Source organism: Helicoverpa zea, chromosome 16 (assembly GCF_022581195.2).
Source record: "Helicoverpa zea isolate HzStark_Cry1AcR chromosome 16, ilHelZeax1.1, whole genome shotgun sequence".
Taxonomy (NCBI): domain Eukaryota; kingdom Metazoa; phylum Arthropoda; class Insecta; order Lepidoptera; family Noctuidae; genus Helicoverpa; species Helicoverpa zea.
This window is the reverse complement of record NC_061467.1, coordinates 4,754,350-4,782,184: the sequence shown is the minus strand read 5'-3', so window position 1 is coordinate 4,782,184 and position 27,835 is coordinate 4,754,350. Positions and strand designations below refer to the sequence as shown.

Here is a 27,835-nt window from a genome sequence, read left to right as displayed (position 1 = left end):
TTTTAAAGACAAAAAGCAAATAAAATGAATGATTCAAATAATTCAATTTTATTTATTTAAGTACATGTTGAATTTACGAACATGGCTCCTTGGGTTGTTTTACTTTCCTTTTACTCGGTAAAAGATGTCTAAATTCTACTTTGGATTATACAGTGTTTCTTCGATGATATTGTCAGCTGAAAACTGTAGGTTTCAGTACTCATTTTCTTTTGTGACTGGATCATAGACATAATATTAGTAAACAAGACTGCGCATATAAACCCAAAAAACGAGCCGAGTGAAACAGTTAGTACGGAGGCTGTCTGTCCCTTTCTAATAGGGTGACTATGAGATTAAGCTATGTGAGACAAATCCGAATTTGCTAAGATTATTAAACGCAGATTGGTATTGAAGTTTTAACTTACGCAGTTTGTGACCTTAAGATACTTATAAAGGCTTTTAATAATTAGCGGGAATTAGCAGTATAAAAGCAGGAAGATTCGGAGTGAAGACTGTTTTTTTTGTATTTCTACTTCATATATAGACTGCTGAGCCATTTATGGCGCCTTTCTTCATTTTTTGGGAAGCTATAACAATAGTACAACAGTTTTAAAATCCATCACCCATATTTTCACTCATTACAAGAATTCATGGGCACCCTAGTTGTTTGGTTTACGAAAATGTTATTATTAGCTAACCTGTGGAACGATATATTGCAACCACCATAGGATTCACTTTTACAAGTATAAATGCAACACTTTTTCACCATTTAAATAGTTTAAATTGATTTAATACAAAAAATATAAACAAAATTTTAAATGCTGATTTCGCGCCAAGAATGTTCAGGGTTACCGCTAGAAAAAAAAAAAAAAAAACAAAATAAAAATTTATGTTGTTTATGTTTTAAGAATAATACATAATTTATATAAATAATTTATTCGTATAATAAATTAAAGCGATTTTTATTAATTTGTTGACTTACAATTGTTAAAATAAGATAAAAATATATGTGATTCAATTGTTTTTTTGGGAAGACAAAACTGTTGATCACAACATTTTTTTATGCTGGCAAGGTGTTAGAAAGAGACAAACGGCCTCCGTTCTAACTATCCCTCTCGGCTCGGATTTGCCTCTGTGTATTATGCAACAAATTTAGTACCTTATTGCGTTTGAATAGAGTTCAATTTAGTAAATATATATTTCGAGCGTGCGCAATCTTGTTTATTATATTACATCTATGGACTGGATAGAACAATGGGATAGAAATTGTGTAATGTTGAAAAATAACACCTAAGTACGTAATTTAGCATAAAGTTTACCATAGATTAGTGCTGATCTACTTCATTTAAATTAACATGTTTTCCGTCTTGAAATTGTTAAACACAAACAATATTCATTATCCAATATCCATTTCATTATTCAATATCCATTGATTTATCTTAGATCCTTTATTTCAGCGATATGAAGATTTTTTTCAGCATTACTTTATGGATGGGTTTGGCTGCTTTTTCTATTAATCTGAATCTCATGAATGGCAGGCTTTATAAATTTTGTCTATGGTTAAACGTCAAAAATTCCTTCCATGACCAAAAATGCCTTTTAAAAAATATACGACTTGTCTATGTATCTGTCATGTCCTCAGCTGTCAAAATAAAATAATTTTTAATTCTCAAATTTAATGATTAGGGCATTTTGATAAGGCGTTATGAGAGCCGGCAGTGTGTTTTGATGAAATTTAAAGCCAAAACCGCGTTGCAAACTTAACCGCGCTGTAAGTATTACTGTATTAATGTGTAAAATTTTAAGAATGACAAATTATTTTTACGTACCCAAACTATCTACATTTTATTGTGATGTGTACTGTCTACGTCTTATTTAATTTATTTCGTAAATTATAATTTTACTTTGCATTGATTACTCATAGTCTTCATTCGTTTCTAATTGGACATGGTAACGATATTTTTTTCTTCGTATCATGTTATACTATAAATAAAAATACAAGAAAGGCTACGTGAGCATGACATAAAGAGACTATATTAAAATTATTTGCAGCAAAAATGATGGAATATTGCCCCCCTAACGTTACCCTGGGTGAGATATGGGTGGACCATGGAATATCCCAGTGTTTCATGGAGACAGCCTCCGCTATCTTAATTGGTGGATTTCTGCTAATATTTGGACTGATACAGATTGTTATGTATAAAAGGTAAGTGACCAATAGATTAGATAATAATGAGATTTATTTTTAACAACGTTGATAGAGTACATAATTTCTTGTTGTTGCAGCACATTCACTACTGAATAAAACATGCTTTCTTGTTATTCAGTTGATAAGATAAAAATAGATTATACAAATTATAATTTCTTTAATTTTCCCCCATGAATCAATTCAAACTTCTTTTATAGTAATCCAATGATTATTTTGTAAAGTATTTAGCTACAACCAAGCAATCTTAGAAGCACATGTACACGTAACATGTGTTCCTTGAAATAAATGTACAGGAAAACATGTTAATTTTATTCAACATGAAGTAGGTCAATACTATTATATAAAATACTTATTCTAAAATAAAATGCTAGTGATTTTCTTTCATAACATGTTGCAATACTGAATAATACTGGCAATCTACGAGTGAAATGCTATATTTTTTTTATTACTTGATTTTTATGCACAAGGTCTCAAACAGTAATGTGTAAAGGTACAAGTTGGCAGCCGACCGCAGGCGACAACTGCAGACGACGTGTCACAACGACACTACTGGTTTCTATGTATTTCTATGAAATTCCCTCCGTAGTTGAATGAAGCGACAACATGTCGTCTGCAGTTGTCACTTGCGGTCGGCTGCCAACTTGTACCTTAAACCTCTTAAAAATGTAGTTAAGTATTCATATGAGTGTCACATTTAGGCCAGTGTGTAATGCAGAGATACTTTGAATAATCCCATTGATTATAATTTATTCCTATAAGGAAAACATGGATTAAATGTGAAAATCATTTGCAAAAGAAGAACGAGAATAGTTTTTTTGTCTAGTATATATAATTAATGCATGCTGTATGAGTAAAATGATATATAATATATGCTGATTGGTTCTAACACACATAGTGCTATCAGTTAATTTACACAATGCCTAGTTATTCAATAATAGATAATAATACAAACCTTTCCTAGCCAAGCAGTTTCCACTGTATCGCAAGTAGAATCCTATTAATCATGTAAAGATGTTTATTACTCTATCATGCTAAAAGGATTTTACTTTGGTAATACATGTCAGTTATAAAGCTTATATGTATGAGAAAAAAAAAGCTATTTGGTCCCATTTGCGGGAAGTAGCTGATGAAATGGATGAAACCGCTGGCAGAAGCTAGTTACAAAATTTGTTGAGGGTAAAAAATATAAATATAAAAATAATTACGTATATAATTTTTTCCTCAATCCAATTTAAAATAATAGGACAAGTAATATAGGTATAACAAGTAAAATATTTCAAGAACTAAAAAGGGTTTTCTTTCCAGATATGCTACGGAAGTGGTGGATGTGAGAAGTTCACGGCTTTTCGCCGTTCAATTGTTTTTCACGTTGTTTGTACCCGTGCTGGCTGTGATAAGATTCCTGCTACAGGCTTTTGTATTTAAAGGAGGATCTATTTATGGATATATGGTAATAATTTCCGATTTATTCTTAGTTGAAGGAACAGTTATTTCATGAATAATGTTTTTTAAAATCTGTAATCTTAATATGTAGATGGATACCCCTTTTCATCATGACTATCAAATAAATTCGCTATAGCTTTATTTTAGTTTGTAGATTTTTAGAATAGCGATGCGTAATTTGTCCACAACTGACGTTATCAACAACTCTTTATATTCGTTTCGTAATTGATCGTAAATACTATTGTTTCAGATATTAGCTTTAGTGATAACTTTAGTAGTATTTCCCCTGTCGGCCTACTTGGCGGTGCTGGAGAGGCGGTTCCTGTTACCCTCGGTTCCTCCAAGAGGACACGGATTTGTACTTCTTGTCTTCTGGGCTTTGATATTTGTGTCAGAAAACCTTTCCTTCCTGAATCTCAATAAAGAAGGATGGTGGTGGCATTTGAAAAAGTGAGTATATTTTTCCTTTCTCAGTATTCAATCTATTGTCTCAGTGAATTTGTGTGATTTGATTAAACAGATACACAAATAAAGATGACTGCAGACCAATATTTGTTTTTATCATAATGTACCAATTAATAATACCAAACAAATAAAGAAATACGTTATTCATTCTGATTCTCAAATACGATATCTAATTGTAAACATACCTATGACTTGTACAAACTATACTTCTACACTAATGAGGAGACAATTTTTTTGGTACCCTAAAGCTAAAACTACATAAAGATTTGAAAAAAAAAATTGCACTGTCGGAAAGCTAGACTTTTCCCGAGCGACACAGGCTATCTTTTATATCGGGCTCTTGAAGAAGTTCCTCCGGATGAGGGTAAAACCGCGGGGAAACAGCTAGTCTTAACCGAATCGATTCCTCGTAATAAGTTTATAATTTTGTCATTGTCCGCAGTCTTCAAGACCGTCTGGAGATGTCCCTATTCGTAGGACGTTACGTGTCGTGCATGATCATGTTCGTGCTCGGCATGAAGGCACCCGGGATTATGCACCAGTTCGAGTACCTTGAAGACGATGATAACCGAAGAAATATACCGCCTAGAGTAAGTATTTACTATCTATTCCATAGATATATTCTTTATTATGTTCACCAATATTCACAAATTACAAAAAAAATAAAACTAAAATATTAAAACTTTAGGTGACACAATTTGCGGTCTTCGATCTCACAGCCAACCTTTCATCATCATAATTCCCGGCTTCCCTTATACTTAAATGTATTTTTCGATATCTTTCTATCTGACGTCATTACACAAAGTAACACTCTTCGTAGTCGAGTAAGTCGTAATAAATCGAGTTATTTTGTCGTATTCTTTTCTATTCATCGATGTTGATTTGCTAGTTAACGGTACCGAAGAGGGGTGTAAATGCGTGCTATATTAATGACAATGTTTTTATACATATTTAGGCTTGATAAAAGTTAGCATTTCTGTTACAACTAAGTACAATCTTATTGTATAAAATGTGCACTTGATTTTCTAAAGACCGCATCTTGCAACGCTTGCACGCCGTGAATAATACAACACAATAAGAAAACTTGTGCATTCGACTTGAATCGATAGCTAGATATCTGTTAGTATAGAATTTTAAAGAAACCTTATAAATATAGGTCAAGGTTTGCGGGCGGTCGGACGGTTTCCGCTTTCTTAGGAAACGTACATAAGCTCGTAGTTCGTGTTATATTGGTCCTTAACCGGGAATAATGCTGGAAATTCCTAGGCTATGCTTAAATATTAAAACTTATGAAAAATGTAATGAACACTTGCATTTTGAATTTGCCTGGTTGTAATAAAAACTTTTTAAGATGATATCAAACTTTTTCAATGTCCCCCTTCTTTGTCACTCACGTCATTTTGTTCATTTTTTCGTAGTTTAGATATAGGTTAAGATGTCATGTCCGTATCAAAATCATTTTATTGTTCTAACCGTCGACAAGGGTGTATTTAAATTAAAACAGGTGATTAAATTTTCAAGTGTATAAATCTCTTTTACGTTACACGTTCATTTCCGAACTGGCGTAGCGTGATATATTTTTTGATTACATTTTCAAATAGGGTGAGTACAATTAAACAGTCTGAAAAGTAATAAAAACAATGCTGAACTTGGAGTTATAAAGGAAACAGTTCTCATACACTTTCTAACTTGGTTATGCCTGTGGTGTATATCTGAATATTATAATTCGTATTGATAGTATCCACAGGGGCGATTCTGATATAATGCAGATTTTCACTCTTACTTCCTAGATATGCACTGATAATTTATCGGCAATCGAATATCTTCGAAACTGAATTCCGTTCCACCAAAGTGTGATTGAATTAATTTCTTTGTTTCTCCTATTCTTGTCTTGAAATGCTAATATTATTATGAAACATGTAGTTATTTTCAAAAGATGTTTATTTTCAGACTGTTTAAATGGTTAACTCAGCAATGCATGAAATGGGGAAATACTTTCACGTCTACATCCCTGTGAGATTATTCTAGTTTTATTATTTATCTGTTTTTTTGTAGTTATCTAGTCTTTTAAGGTTCATTCAACTTGGCCTGAAGGAAGAATATCGACATTATGGTGATAAGACGTTAGATAACATATACGTGACGTTGGACACCCATTCAGTATCATAAAACTTAAAATAAAAAATAGTGAATAAGCTAGAAGTAAGCTCGAAGTTTTTTAAGAATTTTTATTACAATGAAAATTGTCCTTTTCCTTTATAGCAAGATGAAAATAGATCAACATTCCGCAATGTGTTTGGCAAACTACGCACTTTGCTGCCGTTCCTATGGCCGCGGAAGAGCGCCTGCCTACAAATCTACGTCCTTATATGCGTTTTGGCCCTCATCGCTGGACGAGCTGTTAACCTTTATGTGCCTATTTATAGTAAGAAAATAGGTAAGTTAATAACCCTACATATAAGTATTCTTTGTAAGCAATTATTATTAGACAATTTCGAAGGAAGTATTGAATTGGTTCGTTAATGAGGAATACAGCATGGGAAATCCAAGCACGCCGCACTACTGATAATCTGAGCAAAATCGCTAGTGACAACCTAATCATGAATAAATAACAATGTCGTATGTCATAATTTTTGTCTTACCTATGTAAAACTGGCTTAATTTACTTTGTAGGAAAATCGTGTTTTACCAATCCATCATTTTTAGGCAGAATATTTAGCATCATTTTTAGGCACATACTTTTTTTGTCATCATCATAGCTTCTTTCACAGCTAAAACTGTATGTACAAAATGCGTTCTCTTCCAGTGGATAGTATATCAATTCCGCCGTACTACTTCCGATGGGACTTGGTGGTGATCTATGTGCTATTCAAGTTCCTCCAGGGAGGAGGTACGGGAGGTATGGGCTTCCTCAACAATCTGCGGTCGTTCTTATGGATCAAAGTGCAGCAGTATACTACTAGGGAATTACAGGTATTGTATATTGATAATATTGTCTTCATATAGGTAGGAAAAAAATGATTCTCTTTATACATATACCTGACTGACTTATGGGTAATATTTCTGTAAAAAATATCACGTACAGACGAGAGCATATCAACCTACTTATATTTGTCAATATCTTCAATAGATTTTCAACCTCATATAGACAGGAAGGTTAATGTTCGATTGGTAAAATTTGTCATTCGGGTAGGTTGACCTGCATGTTTTACTGCTCGATTCACGATTGGTTTACCAGTGGTATATACTATTCCATGTATGACTTAAAATATTTATTGATTTTGCTTATTACTTACTAGTCACAATTGACGTATGTTTTATTCTGTTTCAGTTAGAATTATTTAAGCATCTTCACGACTTGCCCCTGCGGTGGCACTTATCAAGAAAGACAGGAGAGGTCTTAAGAGTAATGGATAGAGGAACGGACTCCATAGACAATCTACTTTCATACATCTTGTTCTCAATCACACCGACCCTTATAGATATTATCGTGGCTGTCATATACTTTGTATCGGAATTCAACGCGTGGTTCGGTCTAATAGTGTTCTCAACCATGGTACTCTATATAAGTGAGTATTTCTAACATTTGCCTTATATCCTATTGATAGCTTTGCGGTCGTTATTTTCAATGAGCGTTGTGTTCTATCGGTAAAGGTCGCAGGAAATAGTTATCGATTGGGAGGCGTGTTATCAAACAATAAGTTGGTAATAAGTTGTAAATTTTGCGATAGGTACTTTAATCGCAATTCATGGATAATAAATGTCCTTTTTTGTTAAATGTGAAGCTATAGGTAGTAAGTACCTTAAATGGTGGTCGATTTATCGGACTATCATATCGTATATCGGTTAGTCGCGTGCCGGTAATTGTACGTAAAATATGTAGGTAGTAGGTTTTTTTATCTAATTTAACTGTTTCCAGTCCCTTTGTTATTGTATTGATTTTTTGAACAACAATCGCGTGTGTAGTATTAACGTTTGGCCTTGATTATTGTTTTGGAGTAAATTACTATTTTTTGATGCTCAGAGTACCTAGTATTCACATATGTCTGTATGTTTACGTATGCCTGAAGCCTAGCCTTGATTAATAGGGAATTTTAATTGACGTGCCTGTAGGAATGATATTCACCTGTTCTCACTGTTTGGAGTTAAGTAAATCGAATATTTGGAACAACAATATCTACATAATGTTATATGCACAATACCAATAACCGCATTAAACTCCTTTGTTTTATGTATCAGTATGATATTATTTCTTATCTTATTGACATAATAACCAAATATCGAATCATATTAGGTTACCTACATGTTGATAACGATCCTTACAAACATTGCAGTTGCGACGATAGCCGTGACGGAATGGCGCACGAAGTTCCAGCGACGCATGAACTTAGCCGACAACGAACAGAAGGCGCGGTCCGTAGACTCGCTGCTGAATTATGAGACTGTCAAGTATTATGGCGCTGAGGCGTACGAAGTTGTGTCTTATAGAGAGGCTATTGTTAATTATCAGGTGAGAATAAATACAGTTTTTTTTAAAAAAAAGCTTCGAGTTTCGTCCGCGTCCAAATTTTTATACATTTTATAATACAATTTCGCTCCAGGATCCAGGGTCCTTTCTAGCTCTTATAATCGGTTTAACAGTTATGTCGTGATCGAAAAAAAAACGGATTCGTTTCATCATCTGCCTAGCCTTTTCCCTATGCTGTGTCCGGCTACCTGTCTAATCAGATGCAGCTGAGAACCAATGTTTTTTTATATTTTTTTACACATTCGTTTACATTTATAATACTAGTTGGATTTAGATTCATCATCTCCTGCCCTATCCCAAGGGCGCAGCCAGCGTAAATACATTTTAAGAATATAAGTTGATTAAATTAACCATTGAATATTTTCAGAAAGAGGAGTTCAAGTCCCTGATAACACTCAATATGCTGAACACGTTACAAAATGTGATTATTTGCAGCGGTAAGTGTCCTTGATTTTTGTGTTTGAAGTTTTTACGAGCTTTTCCCTTTTGACAAGCACCTATTATTTTTCTGTCGAAATATAAGGAAAACAAATGAGGAAAAATATAATTATGTAGTTTCGAGTAAAAAAAAAACCTGGTTGAGGACGATTTTTGATTAACAAAAAAATCGAACAAAAAAATCATGCCTTTTCAAACTGTGTCCAGTTACGCTCGATAAGTTATAAATTGTATCATATTGAATCTTTTCAATTATTTAAATGATAGTCATGCATGCAACTACGCAATATCTGTATTCTGTAACTCGTCATGAAGTAATTACGTATGATTCAACTACAGTTGATAAAAGCAATGACCATTATTACGTATCGATTAAACAGTTGGCGTTTGTATTTTATTTATTCATATGATAAATTTGAAATCGAGAATGATTTGCGTTGATTTCTGGGAACAAACATATTTCGATTCCTAGTAAAAATACATATGTAATAGATTTTTCTGTAATCAAATTATGTATGTAAAGTATGTCTAGACCTTTTATGTAGTTGTAACCAATGAGCTGATTTTTGTAGTCCATCTTTATTTCAAGAATAAATATTTTTAACGATCGGTTTTACATTATTCTTCACAAAAACGGCCAAAGTGACGTATTCTTTCTACAGATTATTATATAAAGCTATCGGACTATTGAAAAATCAGCCCTTAGTTATATACGTAATGTTTAGAGATAAATAAAACATTTTGTACTCAGGTCTACTGGCTGGATCGTTGCTCTGCGTGTCAATGGTAGTGGAAACAAACCAACTGACAGTGGGAGACTACGTGCTCTTCGCTTCTTATATAGTGCAGCTATACGTACCACTCAATTGGTTCGGAACTTATTATAGGTACGTCATATAAGGCCGATAAATCCTATTATTCTATTATAAATGCCAAAGTTTGTGTGTACGCATGGACGTTTGTTCCTCTTTAAAGCAAAAACTACAAGATGGATTTTCATGAAACCTGGCAATATACAGCTCATAAGTAATCGGGTGTGTCGTTCACAATCACATTAAATGAAATGCGTTAATATACTGATTAATATATATCGATTCTATCAAAGAAAAAGAAAAATACGTAAAAATAAAGAAATTAATTTTTCAAACAAAGTAAATAGAATAAAAATGTGCGAAAATTGAAACACCACATAAAAGTCAGTCATTACAAACAACTGAAATTCTTCCTTGAAAACTGACAGCTGTCAACTGGTCAAAACATTCGATACTCCTAACTTTATATCTGCTTTACACATGATGTTGTAAATTATAAAAACGAAAAATGAATCCTGTGGTTAAACCACTGAATGGATTCGATTATTTTTTTTACAATTCGCCATAGAATATCATAAAGTATATGCGATAGGATTTAATGTGATTGTGAACGACACACCCGATATAAGAATAATTATTAGACTGCTTTTTAGCAGAGTGCGAAATGTAGGTCCCTCAGGAATCAGGTGAAACCGCGAGATCCCGCTAGTTTTATATGTAAAATACGTATGACGACATCTATGATAATAATGATCCAGTACATTGAGTGATTAATTTGATTATGCATAAAATTCAACAAATGTTCTGACTAATTAATTAATTTATTACAACTATAGATAAAGTTTATTCAGTACGTTTAGTGATAAGTTCAATAATTTTTAAATCAACGCTCTGAAAATTGCAATCAATTAGTTTTGATTGGGATAGCCTAAAGTTTGATAAAAAATAAATGCTTTTAAACTAGCTTCGTTTATCGCCATCATTAGTCAGAATATGCATAGAAATATGATAATGGATTGACATATTGGCCTGTAAACCTGATGCGTCAGATATACATAATGTTGTGCAATATGAGGTCATGTTAGTTGCAGTGCACAATAAAAGAGTTTATCATACCTAATCCAATTAATCATGCAGCGACTTGTCAACTGATACCTTACAACTAAGTTCGTTTTACGTTAAAGTGATTATTGTATTTCTTTGGGATTATATGGCTTGAATCGCCAGGAGTTATCGACGAAGCGCCTTTCCTTGTAGATTGCGCTAATTTCGTACACCTTGTGTGAACATCACATGACACTTGCTTTATATGGCTCCTGTGCTTATTTACCTATTATGTATGCCTTTCAAAATTTCACTTCAGCAACGCTTTTTTTCGACTATACCACGTTTTGTGAGTCTTTCACTGTGAGAAGATGTACTAAATGAGAATAGTACATTATATATTTTTTTATTTGCATTCATTTCTTACGGCCTACCTCTGTTAAGCACCTGTTTGTATCTACTTTATATCCAGAAATCTAACTCCTTTTAGCCTTATATCTACAAAACTAACTCCTAAATATTTCCACAGGGCCATACAAAAGAACTTCGTAGACATGGAGAACATGTTCGACCTGATGCGAGTGGACTCTGACGTGCGCGACGCCATCGGCGCCCCCGACCTGCTCGTGCGGCGCGGCGCTATCGAGTTCAAGCACGTGTCCTTCGGCTACGGCCCGGAGCGGCTCGTGCTCAGCAACGTCAGCTTCAAAGTGCCTCCGGGCAGCACTGTGGCTTTGGTGAGTTTGTGCCAGAATGTTGACTGATTCTATTCAGGAAATGCTGCACACATTTACTACAGAAAACCTTAAGTGGCTACGAGAGCCACTGTACTCAATAATGTTCTTGTGTACTCAATAAATATGTTTACATTTTGTTACGATCATGCATCTCATGATTAGTATCCAAGATAATTTCGTGAAGACGTAGTAGATAAGCCCTTTCTAGTCAATATTTCAATGAATGGCTAGTGTTTCAGGCTGCAAGCCCACGTCAGACTTAGTAGGACCGATTTTTTGTAGGTCATTTTAAATAGGATTTGTGCATTGAACTATGCTATTAACATGTTCTATTTTACAAAAAATTAACAACCTTCCTACACTTCTAATACAGGTGGGTCCCAGTGGTGCTGGCAAGTCTACAATCATGCGGCTTCTATTCCGATTCTACGACGTGAACGAGGGCGCGGTACTCGTAGACGGACAGGACGTGAGGACCGTGACGCAGGCGTCGCTACGAGCTAACATAGGCGTCGTGCCTCAAGACACGGTGCTGTTCAATAACACTGTTAGGTAAGAAGTGAATGCCATTCTTAACCGACTTCAAAAAAGGAGGTTCTCAGTTTGACTTGTATGTAGGTTTGTGAGCGATTGTCTTGTGTTTGGTTGAACCGATTTTGATACGGTTGTCAGAGTTAGAAGAAAGCTTAAGATGTAATTGTAGTAGTACATAAGTTAGCTGTGTAATCCTGGGAAGCCATATTTTTGTCAATGAGACACATTTATTCATTTTATTTATTACTTTATTGTGAAAAATAAACAAGAAAAAGAAAAGTAACAAAATAAAATTGCAAAAGAAACGTGTAAGGCCCTCAATGTGCATGGCCTTTGTTTTCAAAACTATTGAATACAATTAAAAACTAAAGAAAAATGTTTTCTACAGTATTCTCATAGTTATCTTCCTGCCTTCATCCCAATTTTATTTAAAAAAATATTTGATTGGTGCAGCAGTTTTCCTCGTTCCATACTACTAACAGTCGTCATCTTTTTCAGGTACAATATTCAGTATGGAAAACTAAATGCGCCGGCGGCGGATATCATATCAGCGGCTAAAAATGCTGACATTCACGACAGAATCCTCACATTCCCAGATGCTTATGATACACAGGTAAACAAATCATTATCATAGTAATGTAATTCTAACAACTTTGAAAAAAAAATATAACGGTTGAGAGATGCAAAAACTTTTGAGGTTACCACGTTTAGTTTCTAACAATCTTATCCTTTTAATCCTTTTGTAATTATTACAACCGCGAAGAGCACGTAGTAGTTTTCTGAAAATAAAAAAAAACGTCATATTTTGCTAATGCTTGAAAGATACAAAAGTTAGTTCCCACATTTAATTTCCAAGAATCTTTATAAAGGTCTCTACAAACTAACAAAGAATTGCAAAAATTCTTTCAGTGGTCACTTCTTTAGGGTAACAAATTTAGGGTTTGTCAACTCGAATCTTGATGCTTGGTTTTTTGTGCTAGACAAAAAAAAGTGGGTTAGTTACAAGGTAATGGAAATATTTATCATCGCAGGTCGGTGAGAGAGGCTTGCGTCTTAGTGGAGGTGAAAAGCAAAGAATAGCAATCGCGCGAACTATACTCAAGGATCCGGCCATAGTCCTACTTGACGAAGCTACGTCAGCACTCGATACCAACACAGAAAGAAATATACAGGTATGAAATAAGCTTAATTTTAGCTCTAGGAGGCTTCCAGTCTAACTGGATGCAGCTGAATACCAGTGTTTTACGGAAAGCCGACTGCCTATTTGACCTCCTCGACCAAGTTACCCTGGTATTAACTTGATACCCCTTGGTAAGAGGTTGTCAGTCTTTCTGGATTATGACTGCCAAAGATGTTCAAATGACATAAACGCGGAAAGCTTGTCTTGAAAAGATGTTCATCCATCCACGAACCAACCGCACCAGGCGTTGCTTAACTTTATGGTCGATCGATCCGCGTGACTTTAACTTTTCTCTTGTTAATGGTGATCTTTTTTGTTTCAGGCGGCATTAGCGCGTGTTTGTGCGAATAGGACAACATTAATAATAGCTCACAGACTCTCTACCATTATACACGCTGACGAAATTCTTGTCTTGAAGGAGGGAGAAATCATCGAAAGAGGAAAGTGAGTATTCCCTCTCACTCAACATTTACGTCTTGCCACATTTTCTCTACACATTTTTGCCTGAACTGATTGAATGTAAAAGCCGCCTCCCGTCGTCTTGTTGTTTCTGATCAACTTTTTATATGTCACAATTTTTTTGCAGTCACGAAGCGCTTCTGGCCCAAGCCGGCTTCTACGCGTCAATGTGGCAACAGCAACTGGAGAACCGTAACAACAACGAAAGCAACGGCGAGGGCAACAACAACAACGAGCCTCGGCCGCCGCCCGGACAGCCCAACGGCGTCAGCGCCTTCGGACACGGACACGGACATTTATAAGTGTGCACAGTAAATACGTAACGAAGCAGGGTGCTAGTCGGTTCGTGGATCAGTGAATTCGAATATTATCGATTCCTAGTGTCAATTGTTTGGTTTGAGGGAGTTAGACTAAGGGACATGACAGATCGCTCGCGAAGAGCATTTGTAACCAAATAATTTTTGTATCAATATCCTATGTACATTATGCACAAGCATTAGCTCACCGAACAAACCTAATGATGTACAGAAGTTGACATTGTGATGATGTAACTATATTGTACCTAGTAGTATTAAAAATGTGATGGGAAATTTTATGTGCTATTTCAGTGTTATTAAAACTGTTTTTATTTATAACTTGGCATTTTTATTTATTTGGCAAGGTAAATATAATGTTAAATTATAATCATCGGCAGGGATATAATATTGAGTCCTGACCTTCACCTGCGCAGAAGCGATTTATTGGTTTATTGCCTTAAGTGTACAGTGCGCAAAGCGATCCCCACTCTTCCGCCGAGAGCTCAATATCCGTGCCGATAACTATACTCGTATAGAAAATACCTGAAAATCTCCAGTCTTCTGGGTTTATCAGCTTTATTGACTTTATTGGAACTCCTCGTTCCAGTTGTGACGAAGGGGCTAAGTCGGTGAATTTTGGACGGTATGAGGATTGATATATAAAGTTCTCGTCTTTTTTATGCAAACTCAAAATTCGGTAATTCTATATTAGAAATATAAAGTGGCGAGTCACCCGGCAGCCGCAGGCCATTGTAAGATGCTACGAAAAAAAAGGTTCTAAATGTTAATCAGTAAACAAACGAGAAATGTCAGCACATTGTCTAACTAAGGCCGCGAACGCACAGGCGCGAACGCGACCGGCTGCACTGCGCGCTTAGCGCCTAGCTAGTCGCTTGGCGTGTATCGCCATCGCGCGCAGCGCAGCCGGTCGCGTTCATTTTAGAACGTTTGTTTTACTGGGCTACTCGCTAGGTGACGCGCTAGACACTAGGCGCTAAGCAAGCCACCTGCCTGTGCGTTTGCGGCCTAAGTACTTACTAGTGGCATCCTGGGCCGTCGTTGGTTCGATTTTTCTTTTCTCGTCAGCACTCACTCTGGACAATCTCTCCTGATATTCCCTATTCCTCCTTTGGTACTCCTGAACTGACAGTGCAGGTCGTTTTCTTGCGTATTCCAGACTCCTTATAGAGTTTGCTTCCTTTTGTTCGATGTGATCGATAGTCCTAACGTAGTCGGAAGATATCTTGCGATAGACGCTTTGTCCGTGTTGTAATAGCAGAACTTGGTCGATAGATCTTTGAGGTAAGTTTTCTAAGGAAAATGAACGGCGTCTGTACATTTCACGCGAAGTCGTTGTCGATTGGAGGTGTTTGGTCGGTGAAAATGTAAGGAACATATTCGGATCCTTGACATCGGTTAGTCGTCTTGTGCTACAAAGAATTATAATGATTTAAGATCATAATTTCTTACATTAATACGAGTATAAAATATGATAAAGAAATTCAAAATCGAATTGACTTTTCTTGGTAAATGAGTAGGTGGTGAAGGTACACCTACCTACACATGCGAGGTAGTCCCATTGACCCAAGTCAGGATTAATTATGGGCAAACAAAGAACTCGAGGCAATTCTCTAAAATTAAATGCGGAAAAATACCAAGTTTTCAGTTCAATTACTCTGGAACTCCAAAACTGGTGTGAACTAAAGTGAACTAACCTCATGGATTTCAAGGTGGGGCCTTCACCTAGGTCGTCTGTGCCCGCTTCATCATAAAGGCGGGCGAGCACGGAAGGTCGCTCGGCTTGCGAGTCATTATCTTCCTCCAAAATAGAAACCCTCATTTCCCTGGCGATCACAATACTTATTATAATTGGTGAATCATACTAACATTAACATTCATCAATCAAACATTTAGGTAGTACCTAGGTACTTTGCGAAATTTTTTAAAGTGAAACATTAGAAAGTAATCGTTTATCAAAACTTTTCTGATTTTTACCGACTCGCCAGCTTGCAGCCAAGCGCGGATCCAGCCGTCAAAAAAGGTTGTGGTCACAGCTACACGAAAATCGGCTAAGTACGAGTCGGAGCATGAACATGCTCAGTAACAATCATGCAAGTCGTTTATGAACTATTGAATTAAATTATTTCCGATATTTTCTGAGCATCGGACTTTGGCATTAGGAATTAAAATAAACTTAGGAGGAAGTCGGACCCGATAAAAAAAAAATAGTTAGTTTCGATTCAAACCTATTTCAATCAATCTATACTAATATTATAAAGAGGAAAACTTTGTTTGTTCAGTTGAGTAACATAGGCTATATTTTATCCCGGTACAGGCAGTAGTTACCACGGGACGCGGGTGAAACCGCGGGAAAACGGCTAGTAACTTACATTTTTTGACGGTTTGACGCATTTGGTGCACTTCCCAACTTTAACCAGTGGCAGCGTAGCATCGGGTGGTACCCGGGGCGGCTACCTATTGAGCACCACAAGAAAAATCGACAAAATAAAATTACGAACGAATCTAATAATGCTAAAAACGCGAATATTTTTGTTTTTTTGAAGATATTTGACGTTTTTTTTTTAGGTATATATCTAAACGCATATTATGCTCACTATCTGTTCCGTCTCTAGCTTATGTACCGGGTGCAATCATTACTAAAGCCACAAGTGGAAAGATTGTGAGTATTTTTTTTTTGCGCGAGTTTATCAAGCTTTTTGGATTGTTTTGTAGCTACCAAGTTATAAAACCAAAAGCGAAGACGCAGGACAAAACCGTATGAAGTAGCGCGAGCGGAGCGAGCGCGAAATTTTTGAGTTCCGTGCCACAAACATACCTAAAGAAATTATAAAAAAAGTACTGTGAAATTAAGAAGCTGTGAGCGTAGCGAGCGCAAAATTTTGGAGTCTTGGGATACGAAATCACCCAAACAAGTAAAAAAAAAGCGTTTTTTTTGAGTAAACGGTATACCAAAACAACTAAAAAATGTAAAATAGTGCCTATTGTAAATAATAATAATTTTATTGTAATAGACAGCTGTGTTGCTGGGAAGTTTGTTCTTCATCGCTTCTTCTTAACCGGAAAGTGCTAAAAGAGGGCGTTATGGGGGTGCTATCCTTTTCTACTTTCAATTTTAACTTAAACTTATCTAACGTTTTCGACAGTGGACTTAAACCACCGTAAAGTGCGAATTTTTTTGAGTTTTGGGACACAAAACTACCTCAAAAACTGAAGCTGTTAGAAAAAAAAAATATGGTGACTTCGAATTAGTAAACAACAGTCATAAAATTAAATGCAACAAAAAAAAGTATTATTTTGTTCCCTTGTGTTATCATCAACATAAGTCTATTAAGGTTGTGGGCATGCCCATCGTGCCCACAACGGTGGATCCGCCCTTGCTTGCAGCGCTGTGCGATAAGTAAATGGATGATACCTATTGGCAAAACATTATGTCCACGTCTTGTTTATTTAATTAAGCAAAGTTTCGAGTTTAAACTCGAAACTCGTTAATCGGAGAAGAGCGTCAAGTCAAGACTTCATCGAACCGGAGAAGAGCGGAGAAGTTTTTAAACAACCAATCAAAATTTACTCCGCTCAGTACTAGGAGAATAAATAGAATTATGGCATTCTATTAGTTATTTATAAATTGTATCATATGTTTATAAACGTTTATGAAGCGCTCACGAAAGGCCTACGCCAGGGTCTACGAAATGACTACGCTGTGTCTACGACAGGCCTACTCCAGGGACTACGAAACGACTACGCAGTGTCTACGACAGGCCTACGCCAGGGACTACGAAATGACTACGCTGTGTCTACGACAGGCCTACGCCAGGGACTATGAAATGACTACGCTGTGTCTACGACAGGCCTGCGCCAGGGACTACGAAATGACTACGCTGTGTCTACGACAGGCCTACGCCAGAGACTACGAAATGACTACGCTGTGTCTACGACAGGCCTACTCCAGGGTCTACGAAATGACTACGCTGTGTCTACGACAGGCCTACGCCAGGGACTACGAAATGACTACGTTGTGTCTACGACAGGCCTACTCCAGGGTCTACGAAATGACTACGCTGTGTCTACGACAGGCCTACGCCAGGGACTACGAAATGACTACGCTGTGTCTACGACAGGCCTACGCCAGGGACTACGAAATGACTACGCTGTGTCTACGACAGGCCTACGCCAGGGACTACGAAATGACTACGCTGTGTCTACGACAGGCCTACTCCAGGGACTACGAAACGACTACGCAGTGTCTACGACAGGCCTACGCCAGGGACTACGAAATGACTACGCTGTGTCTACGACAGGCCTACGCCAGGGACTATGAAATGACTACGCTGTGTCTACGACAGGCCTGCGCCAGGGACTACGAAATGACTACGCTGTGTCTACGACAGGCCTACGCCAGAGACTACGAAATGACTACGCTGTGTCTACGACAGGCCTACTCCAGGGTCTACGAAATGACTACGCTGTGTCTACGACAGGCCTACGCCAGGGACTACGAAATGACTACGTTGTGTCTACGACAGGCCTACTCCAGGGTCTACGAAATGACTACGCTGTGTCTACGACAGGCCTACGCCAGGGACTACGAAATGACTACGCTGTGTCTACGACAGGCCTACGCCAGGGACTACGAAATGACTACGCTGTGTCTACGACAGGCCTACGCCAGGGACTACGAAATGACTACGCTGTGTCTACGACAGGCCTACGCCAGGGACTACGAAATGACTACGCTGTGTCTACGACAGGCCTACGCCAGGGACTACGAAATGACTACGCTGTGTCTACGACAGGCCTACGCCAGGGACTACGAAATGACTACGCTGTGTCTACGACAGGCCTATGCCAGGGACTACGAAATGACTACGCTGTGTCTACGACAGGCCTACGCCAGGGACTACGAAATGACTACGCTGTGTCTACGACAGGCCTACGCCAGGGACTACGAAATGACTACGCTGTGTCTACGACAGGCCTATGCCAGGGACTACGAAATGACTACGCTGTGTCTACGACAGGCCTACGCCAGGGACTAAGAAATGACTACGCTGTGTCTACGAAATCACTAGGTACGCTATGTCAACGAAATGCCTACAATAAATAGGGTCTACGAAACGACTACGCTCTACCTTTGTTTACGAAATGATTGCGCTTGGTCTGCGAAAGTCTATGTACATTAAATTTTATATTATATTTTAATTTGATAGGTACTATATTTTTGGGTAAAATATAAGTTACAATTTTATTTTATCCGTTTATCTACATGTGAGTCCTTTGTTTTACTTGCTGGGAATTTAAATGCTACACCGTTCCAACGTACGTTTTTTTCGGTTCTTCGTCATCCACGTCCTCGTCGGAGGTTGCTTTGGCAAAAATATGTAATTTTTCTAAATCAGCCGGGCGAACGAAACCAGTCTGGCGGCGTTTAACTTCTTTTTTTTGGGCCGATTTATCCTTGCCGGGTTGGATTGCTACTTGTCTAAAATAGAAAAGACACACAAGTAAATTAATATAGAAATCAATTATGTACCTACTTATATGCTAAACGAAAAATAATTTGAGTTGAATCACTGAGTTGCACCATGTATAATAGCTACATAGTATATACTATAACTGAACCATTTGCAATTGTCAAATTGCCGATTTGACCAATAGGTGGTCAAACGTCGATGGTCACACGGCTGGTAATGGTTCGGTTTTAGTTACGGTAGTTAAATTATGCAGCTCACTCTCAGAAATAAATTTGTCATTTGAATTTAGCCTGAATGTTCCATAACGTCATTTTAGTAAGCCAATGGAGTGCATGCTATAAGCATGCTGACCGCGAGCCGCCTGGAAGGACAAGACGCTTCGCCGCGACGACATCGCGGACAGTGCGTGGTTAGCGCGCTGTGGCGGTTAGCGGTAGCCGAATACCAACGAGATTTTAAATAATATGGCATCTCGCAGTTAAGCCTAGAAGGCTGACCGACCAAATCCATGTGGATGCTCAGAATTTAAGGCTTCCAGCCAGGGGTTCGTAATGCGTAATGCAGCTGTACCGTTAAGTAAATGGGCCCTCCACAATAATTTTTTAAAAAAACGAGGCTACTTGTTTTGTCTTTATGACAATCACCTAGTGAAGGGGCGGTAATCGTCATCATCTTCGTCATCTTCATCATCATCGTCATCATCAGCAGATTCCTTTTGGAATTGGCGTATTCTAGCCAAATCTTCCGGACGTACAAACCCAGTTTGACGTCTTTTGATTTCTCTGTGCGTGTCCGGCGCAGTGGGTAAGCTGATCGATACTTTTCTAAAGAAAAAATAAAAGTAAATTGAAAACAAAAACGCGAAAAATTTTCTGTTTAGTATATTCATGTACGAATTAGCTATTATAGGTTTGTTTGATACCTATATGATTCAGATTGTTAGAGGTAGTACCTAAATAAAACAAGAGCAAGGAGGACCGAGAGAGCATCATTAAACGAAAAAAATTTGCATGATGCTATTTTCAAATAAACAAACAAAGGTACCTACTGATCGATGTCCAACTATTGCCGAGTGCTATAAAATAAAACAAATGAACTCACTTATCACGATGAGCCTTGTATTCTTCTTCAGCAATTCTAAAACAGAAAGAAAACTGAAGAGATACGGAAATATACATATACAGATATACATAGTATTCAGGCTTGTACCTACACTATTCAGATTATACAGTAGGTATACACTATAGACTATTCAGTCTATACTATGTTATTCAGTTCTTTACAATAGAAGCTTATTTTAAGGCCAATTGATTCGTGTGTTATTGCTCGTCGAAGGTTTTGTTCACGATATGATTTATCGTTTACCTGACGCCTCAAGTGAAAGTTCAATTCGAGTAGGTATACTTCGAGCAAATATTTCAGCAGCTAATAGGACTTATGTGTACCTACATATAATACGCTTACCTGTATTTTCGCAGGACTTCATCAGTAATCATATCAGACCTGAAAATGTTCGATGCTCATTAGAGTTTAGCATTACAAATGACATTACCTCAAGCTGTAAACAAGCATACCCTTTTTGATTTTCAAATAAGTTAAATTTGCCACTTTTTGCTACCGCCTTCACGGTGCCGCCAGCAAAACTGACGCGATCAGCATTAGATCTAGAAAATTAAAGTAAGTAATTAAAATTTACGGTTTGCAAAGGAGACTGATACGCTTTCCTTTCATACACTCCTGGGCCTGTTGTAGTTAATATCAAATGCCTAAATATGATATTAGTGGCAGTTAACAGCTAATACTAAGAGACGGTAAAAAAATTGTTGGGTTTATCATCTACAGCAGCCACCAGTGAAACTTCATAGTAGTCTATCGTTCATACCCATACCCACTGTAAGAGCACACTCAGGCTGGAAACAGTGCCCGACCGACTCCGGTCAGCGCTGACCGTCGCTCGACGTAGCTATGTCTGTGCAAGTCTATGAACGCACACAGAGCTACGCTGACGGTACGCTCGTGATTTTGCATGTGGTTCGGATCGGGACGTACGGTCAGCACTGACCGTCGGCCGAGCACTGTTTCCAGCCTAAAACTTCCAAGTATTTAGAAAAAAACGAAGGTCTGGCAATTGCTAACTCTTAACGCCGACTCCTTGAAATATTTCTGGAAGTTGGTGCCACCGAATTTTAAAGTGATGTACCAAGAATTATTATGCTTTTCAGTGTTAGTGTATGATGGCGTTATTACACTCATCAAATATCTTGGATAACACTTTACAATTTTATCTGATGTTCTGGCAACAAGGGTCAAACATTAATAGGCACCATTTAAATTAAAATGGCTCATGAAAAATGTCGTGGATAGGTCATTGCTACTGCTACCTACATATAATATATTTCAAATGAATGCTTCCCTTGCATCAAGATATTTGATAAGTTTAATAACTTGGTAAATAAAAAATATGGAATTACTGTAGGTATTTCTTGATTTCTCTCTCTTCCTCAGAATCTAAACTTTGTTCTGTAAATAAAAACATAAGTGGGCTTATTCGATTGTTTTCAAAATAAATTAGGTACAAATATGAAATAATGAATATATTACGAGAGGAAGATTCTGAAGAACCGCCTTCAAATAACGCTTGAAAAATTTCCGATGGGACTGATAGTCTTTTTTCTTCGGCTGGCTGTTTTTTTCCTCTTCTCAATTCTTTGTCTAAGTCCATTTCAAGGCAATAGTCTCCCTGAAGCAGTCTGAAGAATAAATTATGATGAGATCAAACATAATTATTCTTCGAATTCGATTTCTTATTTACATTAAGGCAAGAGGCTGAGAAATACCAACTTCTTGAGATCGAACGTCGAGTCAACTTCTCCAGGATATGGCACGTCTGTCAAAGGAATATAAAATGGTTTTTCAGGCTTGACAACACTGCTCGCTGGTGCTGTCGTCTGCTTATAAGAATATTCTTCGGGCTCATACTCATATTCTTCAACAGCAAAATCGTTGTTTTCAGCAGCTGGCGTAGCTCCTCCGCTGGCCTGACTTTTTTCTATTTGCTTTTGTATATCTTCTTTTTTTTTCATGAACCTAAAATTTATTGCAATATCATGTTGGGCTGTTGATTTTTGTTTCGTGTTTGATTTTAAAACATTACATTAAAGCCATCCACTGACCGTTGAGTCGCATGCACGTTTCTAGTAGCTTCTTCAGGAGTAGCATCTTCCCCTCCTACTTCTGCTTGCAGACGTTCTAAGTTCCTAAACTCTGCCTCCAAAAATACTTTCTCCAGCAATGCCTGAATTTTATATAGGTAGTTTTATTATTTTCATTTAATATTGAATTTAAATTGCAACATTGAAAAGTTAGGTACCTCGTAAAAAAGTTCTCCGAGTTCTATCAGATTGTCAACATGACCTTCTATATATTTATTGGCTCCTCTATTGATCATAATATCATGGCAGTCCATATTTAAAATGCCAGCCTTGTAGATGATAATACTCTGTTTCGGAGACTCGTAATACTCGGGGACATTTTCTATCTTTTTCAGCGTTTCTTCACCATCGATAAGTTGTCCAAACGCCACATATTTGTGAGCCATCCACGGTTGTGGTTGTAATAGAACGAAAAATTGGGTTGAGCAGTCAACATGTCTATAATTAAATATGCATTAAATTCCATAGTCACATCTAGACCATTTGGTGCGTTTATGGACAAGATTAATAGGGCATGGCGAGTGCCCACAATTAGCAACAGCCTTATTTTCTAAACAGGGCTACCGTACTGACTACAGTAGATTATTTTGGGTGCAATTCTGAAGAACTAGATCCTGTTGCGGTCTGGGAGCTTTAGCCGATCCTATACCTAATACTACCTAATCCGATTGAAGAAATGCCTTTTATCTACAAGATGACGTACCTACCTGCCATCATTAGCCATACCGAGAACTCCTCGCTTATCATGAGTGACAATAAAGTTTTCGCAATCTAAACCAGAATCTTTAAGACCAAATCCTCCGCATTGGATCCAGCTGTCTTTAACAATGCGATGAATAGGAGTCCCCGAGTAGCCACCTTTTGTCTCCTTACAGAGACGAAGAAAATTTTCACAAGTTCGAGGTACTATATCAGCATACAGCTGGAAATAAAACATCTTAAAGGTTGTGAGGGTGCGAGTGCATCAAAAATCGGCAAAGAGCCTAAAACTATGGCGATCTTCACACTGCCCCGCATCATGTTGCATATTGCGTGTTGACGCACCTACGCGCGTTCTTGCGGGAGTCCAGATCTGCATCATCGTGCGGGTTTTTTGCGCACTCACGCGCGTATGGGCGTTTTGTAGATTCATGCACGGCAGCTCTCATCGAGATCCATTTTCAAACACACACGTCACGCCCATTCAAAATCACGCGCGGCACTGCGGGATTCGGTGTGCCATATACTTTGCGTCTCGCCCCGCACCTACGCGCGGGGGTGCATGTTCTCCGCGTGTATGCGCATGATCCGCATGAACGCGCGTGGAGGCACTTTTAATGTGTTGGACTGTGCGTGTTTTCCATAGAAACGGAGATACTTACAAGCAAAGGAAGAACACGCATCCACGCGCTACGCTGCATCATGCGGGGTAGTGTGAGAATCGCCTATAACCATAATACTTATTCGAATATTTGTTACTAACCATCATCTTTTGTGTATCAATGATTGCTATGGTATCTACAATGTCTGATTGGAATTGTTGAATTTGAAGCAATAGAAAAGTGTCCATATACTTAATAATAGGCGTCTCTATGTTTTTTAGAACTATGCCCAATTCCATAGCACCGTATAAAGTACGTATTGAGTAGGTTTGTTCAGCTTAGCTTACCATAAAAATCAAGGTTCCAATTTCTTCGTCGTCAATAGAAATTTGCAAGTAAGCACATGGTCTCTGTAAACCAATTTGATAAGTCACAAATTTATTTTATTTTACGGCTGTCGACTTCGCCTTCCTTTTTTTGGGGCCGAAATGGGTGTCCCATTGCCCAGGCAGTGTTACTTAGGTACATAGGTACACAAGATATTATGCAGGCGTTCTATGTAGGTTCTTTAGTACCTACCTAAGTATTTTGACTTGGTGGTGACCAGGCCCGCCGCTAGCTGTTTGTTCGCCCGCGTGCAAAACTGATTATGCCGCCCTACGACTACATACGTTTTGACAAAAAATATATAAGGGGGGGGGGAGCGGATCCAGGGGTCCGGACCCCCCCCGCCAATTCATATCCATCTTACTTGTCCAACAGAAAAAAATATGTACATGCACCGCTCTGATTGCAGAAAACCCACCTACTTTTGGATAAATAACTATTGCAATACATAACATACATTACACATAACTTTTTATTTACTTGAAATGTTCAGAGTAACCTGAGCAGTCCTGGGTTAGCCCATAAGCAAACTAAGCAATTGCTTAGGGCATCAATGCAGTGCAATCATTACCCAAGTGTATTACCCCTATGTATTGAAAGATTGTGATTAACTTAAACTAACGCACTTAAATATCTATAACAATGTTTAAAGTCAGTAAAATATGTTATTTGGTGGGTTTCCCGTTGAAAACTTATAAGGCACATGTCATATGTAAGGAAGCGCGAGCGGAGCGAGCGCGAAAATTTTTTAGTCTAAGGACACAAAACAAATAAAAACCACTGTAAATTAACAAAGCAAAGTCAAAAAGTAAGATATGCACAGAAGTGAAGTGCAAAAGCCGCGAGCGAAGCGAGCGCGATTTTTTCCTTAGAGTTTTCATGAAGTTAACATATTATCATAAAAAGCCATAACGGACGTGCGCGAAAAATGTTTTTTCGGAATTGAATGCCTCAACAATTAAACAAAGACAAAATGCGACATCTGACATGGAGCCGCGAGCGCAGCGAGCGCGAATTTTTTTGGGGATACAAAGGGTGAAACAGTCAAAATTGATAGGAGACGACCAAAGCTAGGGCGGCTTTTTCTGAAATTTTATTGGTTTAATTTTGCCGCCCCCTAAATAGCATTTGCCCCACGCTACGCCACTGGTTGATCTTAAATCGTTTTTAAGAATCTTTAATTTTGAAAATGTCCTTTCAACAGATGTACCTAACTGAAACCGGCAGTGTAAGTAATATTCTTAGCGCTATTGTTGTGTTCGGAAATATTGAAATCAAATCATTAGTAAAAAGATATTGTATTTTTTAAATATTACGTGATAACTCGCTAGATTTGCCGCCCCCTAGGACGTGCCGCCCGCGTGCTGTGCACGCGCTGCACGCCCGCTTACGGCGGGCCTGGTGGTGACACCAACACAAGATTCGGCAACAGTCCCCCCGCCCCCGGTTGCTAGGTTCGGAACTAGGCGAAGTACCTACGTGATTCTCGTATTGGTTTTCATGTAGCATCTTACTCCTGTGTTTTTATTATGTAGCCAATTTATGAAAAATATGTAAAACTACATACATTACACGAGAAAAGAAGGCTTAGACATACTTACTCCAGACGACTTTATATAGCTAGAAAACTGTGTAACAGCTTCCCGATAATAATCCGGTTGCAAGTAATACACATATTTTGATTCAACTAATTCCTTCAACTCTTTCGCTCCTCCGAGAAATTGGTCATTCATTAAGACAGCAACTTGAGATAGTAAGCAATAAACTGGGTGGCCATATTTGATTTTTAACTCGTTCCATGTTCTTGACCATTCCACGCCAGTTACACCTACAAAGCATGATAGTATGTTATATATTTTTACTGCGTCGTTGGTCTAGATGTCGCAAGTGCGGCTGCTGAGCACGAGGTCCCGGGTTCGATTCCCGAGTCGGGCTGAAATCGCTTTGTGGGTTTTAGAAGACTTTCACAAAGCAGTCCGGAGCCTGGAAGTTGGTGATTGATTCACCCGTGCATCGGAGAGCACGTAAATGTCGGTCCTGCGCCTGATCTCTCTCCGGTCGTGTCGGATTGCCGTCCCATCGGGTTATGAGAGTGAAGGAATAGGGAGTGCACCTGTGTCTGCGCAAATGCTCGTGCACTATAATATGTCCTGCGCAGTTGGCTGATCTCCTTACATGAGAACAGCCGCCGTAGCCGATAATCGGCTAGGAAGGCATTATTCATCATATATTTTTAGACGAGTAGGTATTTAGGTGGTAGGTGTTGGTACTTATAGTGGCGCGAGGCTTTCAGGGAGAGCTTAAAGAACTGACATTCGATCCCATTCACACAAGAGGGAGCATGTTTAGATTGCTAATCACAACGTCAATGAATTAGAAAGGAACCTACCCTGTATAATGGGAGCATCAAAATATTTCCATCTATATTTGTGTAGTCCTTTTACTAAATCTATACAGTAAATGAATTCCTTTGTGGTTCGGTTTCCAATAATTGTGAATTTCGTTCGATTGAAACTGGGCTTTTTTTGTTCCTTTGGAGCTGGATACTGAGTCACGGGGTTCTTAGCAGTATTATGGCCATATTTATAAGTGCTCGCGTAAGCGTCTTTAATATATTTTTCCCATGGGTGATGTGTTACAATTTTTTCTTTAAGTGGAATATCAGGATTAAAAAACGACATCGTGGGAAAAGGGCTGACTGATTTATTTATTTATTTACATTATTTGATTTATGAAAATATCTTTTTAAAATGATGTTCCGTTTATGTTTTCTGGCCAGGATAAACGGATTTTCAAAATATTCAAAAGTATTTTTTTATGTTTCATTTTTTTTACGAATACTTATTATAAGAATCAAATACCTAAAATGTAAATAAACATTTAGTAAATTTTTAATCATTATTTCAATCTACCATATTTAAAAGGAAACTCAAAGATTTTCTCATTCAAAAAGCCTATTACTCTGTAAAAGAGTTTCTCGAAGAAAAATAATAATATAATGAGAAACGAATGTGATATAAATAATATGATATGTTCAACTAGATTATAAGACTAGAAATAAAGATATATATACATATATAGTATGATCTCACTAAATTTAGTTCTGTAATAGTAATTAGTTTTATTTATAAGTAGTAACATAGGAACCTAATGTTAATGTATATAAATAAGTTAATAAATTGCAATGCCTTAACGGGCAACTAAGTCCTAAGTACGTACCTAGTTATAAGATCCTTTTATACCACTTAGTTCGCAATAAAGACTTTGAATTTGAATTTGAATTTGAAAATCTTTCGCAGTTTACAAACGAATTTTATCT

At 37.6% G+C, this 27,835-nt stretch overlaps 2 protein-coding genes across 3 annotated transcripts; one reads left to right on the top strand and one right to left on the bottom strand.

Annotated features, from left to right (window-relative positions):
* Positions 1-1,593: 1,593 nt before the first annotated feature.
* Positions 1,594-14,463, top strand: LOC124637574 (ATP-binding cassette sub-family B member 6). 2 transcript variants are annotated; one of them, XM_047174146.1, is made up of 17 exons: positions 1,594-1,750; positions 2,032-2,185; positions 3,494-3,638; positions 3,882-4,081; positions 4,539-4,686; positions 6,359-6,533; positions 6,903-7,069; positions 7,428-7,665; positions 8,431-8,606; positions 8,992-9,061; positions 9,814-9,949; positions 11,448-11,655; positions 12,029-12,207; positions 12,688-12,802; positions 13,221-13,361; positions 13,692-13,813; positions 13,956-14,463. In XM_047174146.1, exons 2-17 carry the CDS (start codon positions 2,037-2,039, stop codon positions 14,128-14,130), a joined length of 2,544 nt encoding a protein of 847 aa, XP_047030102.1. In that variant the 5' UTR covers positions 1,594-1,750; positions 2,032-2,036; the 3' UTR covers positions 14,131-14,463. The 2 variants fall into 2 exon arrangements, with proteins under 2 accessions (XP_047030102.1, XP_047030103.1); XM_047174147.1 differs by having other exon boundaries at positions 1,609-1,750; positions 2,020-2,185.
* Positions 14,464-14,638: 175 nt separating this feature from the next.
* Positions 14,639-27,404, bottom strand: LOC124637838 (peptidyl-prolyl cis-trans isomerase G-like). The gene is made up of 17 exons (XM_047174538.1): positions 26,906-27,404; positions 26,118-26,344; positions 24,477-24,539; positions 23,536-23,750; positions 22,987-23,266; positions 22,790-22,911; positions 22,458-22,703; positions 22,218-22,366; positions 22,088-22,136; positions 21,191-21,280; positions 21,081-21,119; positions 20,718-20,753; positions 20,261-20,440; positions 19,466-19,624; positions 15,840-15,968; positions 15,163-15,554; positions 14,639-14,884 (listed from the first exon to the last, which is right to left on the bottom strand). Exons 1-17 carry the CDS (start codon positions 27,195-27,197, stop codon positions 14,802-14,804), a joined length of 2,751 nt encoding a protein of 916 aa, XP_047030494.1. The 5' UTR covers positions 27,198-27,404; the 3' UTR covers positions 14,639-14,801.
* Between the last annotated feature and the right edge of the window lie 431 nt (positions 27,405-27,835).

Bases quoted from the DNA above. Each gene is read 5' to 3' on its own strand.
- LOC124637574 (XM_047174146.1), top strand. From the start codon at position 2,037: ATGATGGAATATTGCCCCCCTAACGTTACCCTGGGTGAGATATGGGTG. The intron at 7,070-7,427 runs GTATTGTATATT...ATTCTGTTTCAG, and splicing joins ATACTACTAGGGAATTACAG to TTAGAATTATTTAAGCATCT. The intron at 9,062-9,813 runs GTAAGTGTCCTT...TTTTGTACTCAG, and splicing joins AAATGTGATTATTTGCAGCG to GTCTACTGGCTGGATCGTTG.
- LOC124637838 (XM_047174538.1), bottom strand. From the start codon at position 27,197: ATGTCGTTTTTTAATCCTGATATTCCACTTAAAGAAAAAATTGTAACA. The intron at 22,367-22,457 runs GTTGGTATTTCT...TTTATTCTTCAG, and splicing joins TCGACGTTCGATCTCAAGAA to ACTGCTTCAGGGAGACTATT. The intron at 20,754-21,080 runs GTAAGCGTATTA...TTTCTGTTTTAG, and splicing joins GAAGTCCTGCGAAAATACAG to AATTGCTGAAGAAGAATACA.